The sequence below is a fragment of the Musa acuminata genome, chromosome BXJ3-4 (assembly GCF_036884655.1).
Source record: "Musa acuminata AAA Group cultivar baxijiao chromosome BXJ3-4, Cavendish_Baxijiao_AAA, whole genome shotgun sequence".
In the NCBI taxonomy this organism is placed as follows: domain Eukaryota; kingdom Viridiplantae; phylum Streptophyta; class Magnoliopsida; order Zingiberales; family Musaceae; genus Musa; species Musa acuminata.
The window spans coordinates 8,304,801-8,313,921 of NC_088352.1; the positions used below are offsets into that span (position 1 = coordinate 8,304,801).

General features: G+C 35.8%; 1 protein-coding gene across 4 annotated transcripts; it reads right to left on the reverse strand.

Moving 5' to 3' along the window:
• Nucleotides 1–316: 316 nt before the first annotated feature.
• Nucleotides 317–8,301, reverse strand: LOC135636857 (bifunctional nuclease 2-like). 4 transcript variants are annotated; one of them, XM_065148966.1, is made up of 11 exons: nucleotides 8,081–8,301; nucleotides 5,541–5,856; nucleotides 4,856–5,026; nucleotides 4,722–4,771; nucleotides 4,577–4,633; nucleotides 4,253–4,318; nucleotides 4,053–4,127; nucleotides 1,292–1,410; nucleotides 763–854; nucleotides 559–617; nucleotides 317–454 (listed from the first exon to the last, which is right to left on the reverse strand). In XM_065148966.1, the coding sequence occupies exons 2-10, from the start codon at nucleotides 5,842–5,844 to the stop codon at nucleotides 562–564; spliced, it is 990 nt and encodes a 329-aa protein (XP_065005038.1). In that variant the 5' UTR covers nucleotides 5,845–5,856; nucleotides 8,081–8,301; the 3' UTR covers nucleotides 317–454; nucleotides 559–561. The 4 variants fall into 4 exon arrangements, with proteins under 4 accessions (XP_065005038.1, XP_065005037.1, XP_065005036.1 ...); XM_065148965.1 differs by having other exon boundaries at nucleotides 317–457; XM_065148964.1 differs by having other exon boundaries at nucleotides 317–617.
• Between the last annotated feature and the right edge of the window lie 820 nt (nucleotides 8,302–9,121).

The following is a 9,121-nucleotide window of genomic DNA, read 5'->3' on the forward strand; positions in this document are numbered from 1 at the left end:
CTACTCTTGTTTCAGCTACATGGCTGGTGTACATTCTTGTCATACATGGAGAAACATCAGGCAGAAGACTTGATTCCAAGATTGAATTTGATCTATTTGGCGTGCCAAAAACATATTGTCATACATGGAGAAACATCTTGTCATACATGCAGAAACATCTTGTCATACATGAAGAAACATCAAATGGTTTCATGTCATCCTCACCAATGTGTAGCTCATGCAAGATTTCAGTACACTAAATAAAGTTCATTGCCATATATATATATATATATATATATATATATATAAACAAATGTATGAGCAAATGCTGCCACTGTGAAATTAAGAAGAACATATTTTATAGGTATTCACAAGATTCGCAGTTATTTACGACATACGTACATGTATACTTAATCTGTAAAGTCACGTGTCAGGCATGTTCAAGCAGGTTTATTATGTACATCATCCCAATCAACTGCTGCAGCAAAAGAAACGGAAGGAAAAATCCATGGGTAAGTAGTGCCACTGACTCAAGCTTAAGCACGATACAGAACAGGGAACATAGTGTAGCACCAAAACCTGTCATGCCCAGTTCTGTTTCTTGGATCGGAGCTGATGAAGCTGGTCCCTCCACTGAGCTGAAAGATGAGAAGAAATTTTCTACTTATTGAGAGTCTATAACAAGCACAAAGTACATAAATTTTATGTTCTTCTGATAGTGATATTTTATCCACAATTCATGGAGCCAAAGTAAGGGCAGGAAATGAGAATACAATGTATTACCAGCATCTGTGTACCGTTCCTCAACAACAGCAGTCAGCATGTTTAGGATCAAACTGAACTCTTTGGTCTCCAAGCATGGCTGACCATCAGGCCTGTCAACGTCATGGTTTGAATTATGGGATCAAACAATGCATTGAACAAACACAATATCCATACAACTTCGAAAAGGTAACACGAAAACAAACAAATATATAAGAAGAATGATTTCATGGATTATGTTAAAACACCAAAGTAGCGGTACCAAGAGACAAAATCTGTTGCATAGTATGTACTGAAGACATGAGACTGCAAGCAGAATTTGTCCTCGTCAAAAACCCACCAACATAGTAGGGAGGCACTTGAATGGTGAAAAAAATATTCATGGTTATATGAACATTTAGTGGCTCACGAATCAGGAAATTGGAGAACAGGTTAGGCAATGGAAAGAACAAAACTCATCCAAGCAATACCAGGACAGTCTCTGAATTGGGATGCTAAATCTGACTGACCCTTTTATTCGTATTTTAAATAAGCATGGTTTTATTTCTACCTATCAAGTTCTGTGAACAGCACTCCATCTGATTGAGGAACCTGCACTGTCAACTTGCTTGGCTCAACCACTCTCATCCCATCACTATATGCAAGATTTCTGTTGACTTGTATGGGAACCTGCATCAGTCAAAGCCATGAGGAAGCATAAACAAATAGATGTTCCCGAGTTGAAATATAACCTGAACTTTCATATGATAATCATAAAGTATGAATATGACATTATAAGTATTAGCAAATGAAGGGAAACTGGTCCCAAAATGAATATGTGCTAATAACATTGAAGCCATAAAAACATCTAATTCCAGTCTAATCACCTAAATGAACAAAAGAAATGGTTAAGTACCAATATATTATAATTAGTTACATCCACATGTCAACCACAGGCATCAAAGTAACAATTTCAGTTCGACCAATATTAGTATGAAGCAGACACAACCACGCATCAATTACTTGGTCCATGACTAAAGGTTATTACTTAAGAACTAACCATTATGATGACTATGGCATGTCAATCCTATATTTACACCAGTTCTCGTGTACAGGATGGGCATCCCATGGTTTTAGCCTTTCAGGCTAATCAAGTATGTCACAACCTACCAGTTCCCAACCCACAAGATGTGGATAAAAAGCCAAACTTTGAAGAGAAATCTAAACACTACAAGAAAGAACCAACTTGGCTCATCATTCATGCCACGAGTGAGTCAGTTGCTACCACACCCCTAATAGTAGCAACTAGATGTTGTCCGCTACAATGTGACCACTTTTTACCAACTTTAGGAATCATGCTATCATTGATCCTCCAGCCTCACTAAAGCAACAAATCATTATCCACTGAATTGAATGACTAAATAAGGATCCAGTAATTTCTTTAAGAAAGTTCTCCAGGTTTCAATAAGTTTGTCTCTGTCAGATCATTAAACAACAGCAACTCTCTTTACTTGCAGATTAACATAGCTCGGTTAAGAAAAAGAAGTTGGCGCTGACCCCTACAAGAGAGTTTTGATAGTCCTCTTTCACCCATGTAGGGCAGCAAGTATACTGCAGGTCTTGCTCTTCATGGCATGACTAAAGTCAACTCTTTGTAACAGCATCCCAATACATCCTCATTGGCATAGTTGGAATAAGATGCAAAAATAGAATAGTGAAAAACTGGTCACCCCGCTCAACAAAACAAGATAAAGAAAAGGAAATCCACAAATAAGAGGAAAAATGAATGCACGTAAGGATAAAATTTACATGTAATTCTCCTTCTGAACTTGTTTTGAGGAATTAGGATCTAAATTGGGACCAGCTCTATAACTTGGGACAGGGATTGGATCAGACTAAATCAGATACTCAGATTCACTTGCATAGAATCCAGGATAGTTGTAATTGGTCAAGAACAGTTACAATAGATTGAAATCAAGTTAATAGTTATATACCCATGAATCTTTACAAGTCGATTCAAATCTTTATATAATATAGCTAGTCAGCCGCAACTATGAAAATATATATGATTTCATAGTTGCAATCCAGGATGGTTGCAGCTGCATCATATTTTCTTGAGTGTTGATTCAGTGACTATAAGTCAAGTTAGTACTTATATACCCATCAAGTCCTTACAAGTTGATTCAAATCTTTTCTTACCTCATATATATATATATATATATGTATATATATATGTATATATGTATATATATATGTATATATGTATGTATATATATATATATGTATATATATATGTATATATATATATATGTATATATATATGTATATATATATATATGTATATATATATGTATATGTATATATATATATATATATATATGTGTATATATATATATATGTGTATATATATATATATGTGTATATATATATATATATGTATATATATATGTATATATATATATACATATACATGTACATACATATACATATACATACATATACATATATATATACATACATATACATATCATTGGTTTGGCACTCTTCAGCACCCAGTTGGTGATCCAAGAGACTTGTTCCCAAAAGGATGCTGATCTACTCAGAAACAAGGTTTTTTTGTTTTTGTTTTTGTATTGAGAGTGTTTTCATTGGTATCGAGGGGTGGGGGTAGGCAGTTTGAAGTAATAATTTAACAAATGGAAAGCAACTACACAACAATGGGAACGAAGGCATGAAGCATGAGATGTTAAAAAGTGCTGCCAAAGAAAAAAAGTTTACAAAAAGGAATATACCACCAAACATAAGAGAAAGAAAAAAAAAGATAAAATCTCTAGAGCCACAGAAAAGCTCAAGTTCATCACAATATTGTCCTTGTACAGCCTACAATTTACCCAACAGTTCTCTTTAAACAAGCTCAACCAGCCCCTTTTCTGCCTTAAATTAAGAATTCCATCACCTACAGAACTCTTAAAATTGATTAGATAACAACAAACCAATTCTCTATCAATTGGACACATCCCAACTCAATTGAACTAAAATTCAACATATCCAACCCTCTCTGCCACACTAAATAGAAAGAAAAAAAAAATTCAAAACTACTGTAATTTCTTTAAGAAGTACTAATCCAAGTTATGCTATGAACTCAAACTAGTCCAAGCATGCTTTGAGTCAACCTAGATCTTAGATACTCGATTTGTCCTTAAGCTGGACCAAGCTTCATCTAAGCTAGTATTTGCTACAGTGAGACATTTCTTAAATCTATAAACTTGTATTATTACAGTTTGTGAGACCACACACCAACAACTTTGAGCTTTTTGAGAAGAAGTATGTACCTTGCACCGAACAGCCATATTTATGGCATCCGAAGGTCGGAGATCAAAGCTAATAGTCTCTTTTTCATTCCCTACCTGCATTTGAGCAAGATGCTTAACTCAACCTCTTTTTTCCTTTTAAAGGGAAGTTTACTCAGATCTCATGTTGTCCATGCTACAAAAGAAATTAGAGAAAGCATATCTCATAAATCAGTATTTACCTTTGCAAGGTACAGCTGAGCAAAGTAAGCCTCATTTACCCTCTTGGTGACCCTAACAAGTTGAACCTGGCACAATGAATTTATCAAAAAAACAGAAATAAGAGCCAGCTGCAACTATGAAACGTAAATAAAGACGAGGTATTGTTAATACTAGTCACTGAATCAACACTCAAGAAAATGCTCCTTCAATTACAATCAAGGGTTCTACACAGTAAGTCATATGGTCATAACAATAAATACTACAAGATGATCCCTGATAAACTCAGATACACACAGATGAAAAAGGGTTATAACTGAGAACTGAGTAAGTTTACATACACTTACCACATATCCCATCTTTTCAATCATCTCTTTGATTACTTGATAAACGGTTGGCCTAGCCTGAGAAACATATGTTTTTCACTCTTCATTTTAGAAGGAAAAAGATCAACAAATTTATCCAGATAATCCACAAAATATGATGTCTTACAATTTGGACATTGCGAATTGCAGCCATTAGCAATACACTTGGCATCTCCACTGGAAATTAAGAAAGTTACAAGATTACTTCTTGGAAGAGAAGACTATTGATGACAAATTAAGATAGGAAAAAAAAATACATACAAACAATAATAGGAAGCAGAAGATCACTTCCATCTTGCATCTTCAAGACAATAGCAGGGTGAGGAGCATAGTCTGGTAAATTTCCACCTTGAGGATTATTATGCACACATCTTAAATGTTTACCATCACGCATCTTTATTATGAAACCATCCGATCCACTTCTGACCTCAACTGCTTGTACAAGAGAACTATCATGTATCTATATTCCTTACAATGAATCATAAGATTAACAGGTTAAATTTCACTTAAAAAGAATAATCAACTTTGTCAGCATGCATCAGTTGGTAAAAAAATAATGAGCAAGATCATCCCACCACTCAAACAAGTGGCTTACTTGTTGTCATCCAATACCACATATTTGCTGATAAAGGGCACCAACTATTTAGTACTAGATAAGTAACATCTAACAAACTCTCTTTGGCCCTTGACTCAGATAGCAAACAACAATATTAACAACTCTAATAATTTGGCCTCAAGTCTCAGCCTAAGCTGACACATCAAAAGCAAGGAGAAGTTATTCAGTATCCACTAGTTGTGACAACAAAAATGTTGAACGCCTAAAGATATCAGGGTTCTGGTCACATGAGTTCTACAATTCAAAAGTCAGGTCCTAATCCGACATTCAGAGGAAGAAAAAGTATGACACATATGCAATGTCAAATAAGACTATGGTTCAAAAAGTTACCCGCTTCCATCACACTGGAATTTACATACTCCTCATCGTTTGCACTGAAATTGCCAGCCATGCTTCCATTATCATCAGAAGAAGAGCTGAAACTACAGTGAACACGCCATTGTCTCTTGCTACAAGGTTGCACATACAAGCCACCAACCTGAACTATGCTTTTGCATCTAGGTTTGTATCCCCAGATTCCACTTTGAAGACATATTGCCTTTGTAATATTATTAGAAATAAGAGGAGTAGGAATTCCAGAGTAATTTGCACGAATATCAGGGCAGCAGATTGTTGCCCCCTTCAGAACTGCCATCTCAATTCCCCTCTGTGCAAGATATTATGACATATAAGCATGATTCTACAATGAAAAAGGTCAAAGAGATAAAACTTGGTAAACAGAAGAAACGATCGAAAGGAAGAAAACACGAGCACCACAACTGAGAGAAAGTACCAGGACCTCACCAATATGTTAGTAATGAATTTTGTGCATGACAGGTTACTAAAACCAAATGAATTTAGTAGTGTTTTTTGCTCATAGTAGAGTACTAATCACTTAAAATCATTCTATGATGCACCATCTGAAAAATATGCAACACAACAACATGTGTTTCTTGATTTGAACAATGAGCCTGAATCATTGTAGTCTACAAACAGAAATTAACAGAGTAAAAGCATCATCTACCATAAGTTTATTTTGCTCACATAATTTCTTTTTCGTAATACACATTTAAACTTGTTTGTCTTGTTTTTAAAATTAAAATATTTTTCATATGGTGCAATTTAACTAGTTTGTTTTGTTACCTTGAAATCATATGAGTTCATGAAGAACTGGTATAACTCTAAGAGATCAAGGCACAATTAAAGAGTTATTAAGTTGTTATGATATAAATAATGAATAAAAATGTTGGAGCAACATGGACGCCTAGAATGTCATGGCACATGGCTCCTTATGAGATAAACTGAAAGTGGATTGTACACAGCTCCATCTCCCATAAATCTAACCCATGCTAGCAATTTAAACAAAGAGGACATAACAATCTGGAAAGATAGATACAGAAGGCACCTCCAAAACCTATCCAACTCTGGAGATGATATATTCAACACAAAGGAAGAAGTTTTGACAACCATGGTTCTATTGAAGTCAGACTTCAAACCAGGTTCTGGAATGCATAAAACGCATAGGAATTCTGACTAACGAAGCTTCAGAATTAGCAAAACCAAGAACAGAACTTCATATACAACATTATCTGCCACGACGACATGGAATTATTGGCACTTAGGAAGGTTGAAAAAAGAAGACACCATTTGATGCATAACAAGTTCAATTTTCTATTCTCGGGGAAAAATACAGAAGCTTTGTGGCCTTCGAGAGAAAAAAGAAACATATAGAGAATGAAGAGAAGTCTAAGTTCTACCAAATTTAAACAAATACAACCTTAATGGAATGTCAGACCATGGAATTACATACTGAATTCACTTTGCCATTTAACATCATATCAGCTCCAAATATATTGGTCATATAGTTGATTAACAAAAGTGCAAAGCTGTGATAAAGGCTTAAAGTGTTAAGCGAGAAAATAAATCTCTCTGCAAATTAAAGAAACGAGAAGTCACCTTACATGCATTTTTCAGAATGTACTATATCATGCAGCAAAATACTTCTGTTTTAGTATCCGTTTGATAGAAAGCTTGCTTATGTTTTATGATCTTGGCAATGCTTCAAAAGTTCCAATTCAAAATACAATTTCCACTTGATTGTTAAGGAGTTACGCTTATGTATAAAGACTTAAGAGCAAAGATTTTCACCTTTACGCTATAAAGTAAGATAATTTCTTGTGGTGGTTTGTATTAATGAGTTAAAAATGATTTATTAGCATATTCAAATACAGGATGGGCAAAAGACAAGCTTAAGTGACATGCGCGGAATATTTTTCATATATATATTTCTGTTATCAGCCAATTCTCACTTCAACTATATATATATACACCTATCACTGAATACAGAGTTTCTTAAATTGCGACTGAGGTACCCCACAAGCGTACAATCAGTTGCAAAGTGCATCTTGATAGCATAAATTTCATACGATCATTTCTCTCATGCATCTGTTACAGTTTCTTAACATATTTATTTTGTTTATCTTCTTCCAGAACAATCCCACTCATCCTGCCACGCTCATATGCATGCATCACAAGATTCACAACTTGTTATTACCAAAATTATTCATTTCCTTCGTCCCTAAAACTTCCAACATTCACTCAACTCACTAGACCCAAAGAGATCGATCATCACATGATTAACTAAGCAAAAGATAAACAAAAAGAAGCACAAAAACCAGATCAAAGCAAAAGCTGCAACCTTTAGCGAAATCAAGTAATACTTTCACAAATAATCCAAGCCGAATATGCCAAACCAGCACCATCTCAGAAACCCAGCACACAACCTCGCAAGTCTCAGACGAACAACTCTCGGAAAGGAAAAACAAGTGAACAAAAAACCGAAAAGGAAAAACAAGGGGAAAAAAGAAGAAGAGAGAAATGAATTCGATTACCACAGCCCCCGTTACAAAACCGGACTTGAATCGACGGACCAAAATGGCTACAGACCAGTTGCGATCACGAAAGAACACCAACCATGCGAACCCCCCGGAACCAAATCTTTACAACGAAGTCGACCGCCCGACGAAGATGAGGAAAAGGTGATTAGCAATCCGTAGACCAAACACCCCAAGATTCCGAACCCGACGCTTCCTTTGCCCACTGTCTACAAGGAGAATGCTTTATTCGAATCCTAAATTACGTATTTATTCCAACCTTTTCTGTTTTGACACATTTACATGCTCCAGTGGGCAAAGTCGGTCAAGGGTAGATAAGTAATTTAAGATTCTGTTATACCACGAATACCCTTCCTTTGTTTCATCTGCTACGCTGCTCGGGGAGTCGGCTCCCACCGTATTCCCGGGCTACTCGTCCCCTAAAAGACAAAAAAAACCCCTCCGCGTCTGGGTTGCATATCGTTATAGAGTAGCCATCTAATTCGGAATTAAAGAAAGAGTTGGTGGTAATTTAGTCATTTAATTTCGCGGAACCACACGCAACCGGGAGCCGTCGGTTAACGGATGAGGGGTGGAAAAAATCCACACCATGGGATGCAGAAGAATTGACACGTGTCCACCCGAAGTGGTCCGGATAAGGGTGTTATTTCTTTTTCTTTTCTTTCCTTTAGTAAACGGGTGTCTCTTTGGGCTTATCCAACAAAAATATCCGCGTGAGGACATCTCACCGGAATGATGATCATGATCAAGGTGGCCCACCTGACGCACGAATATTGGCGGATCTTTGATATTATTTTGCGTTAGAAGTTTCTACTTCTGACTTATTCGACCTGACACTGTAATTAAGAGCCACATGGGATGACAGCTTGGCAGACACCAGCATGACCTCCATCTCGATTCGGCTCAATTGAACGCTGCCAATGGATTTATTATTGCAAACAATTGAAATACAATATTTATTATTGTATTATTTCTATGGCATTAATCTTTTTAAAAATGTTAATATATTAAACTTGAATTTACAGAGATAAATATTAA

Coding starts and splice junctions, on each gene's coding strand:
- LOC135636857 (XM_065148966.1), bottom strand. CDS start 5,844: ATGGCAGTTCTGAAGGGGGCAACAATCTGCTGCCCTGATATTCGTGCA. Junction 5,027..5,540: donor TTCCAGTGTGATGGAAGCGG/GTAACTTTTTGA, acceptor TTGTACAAGCAG/TTGAGGTCAGAAGTGGATCG. Junction 4,634..4,721: donor CAATTCGCAATGTCCAAATT/GTAAGACATCAT, acceptor TATGTTTCTCAG/GCTAGGCCAACCGTTTATCA.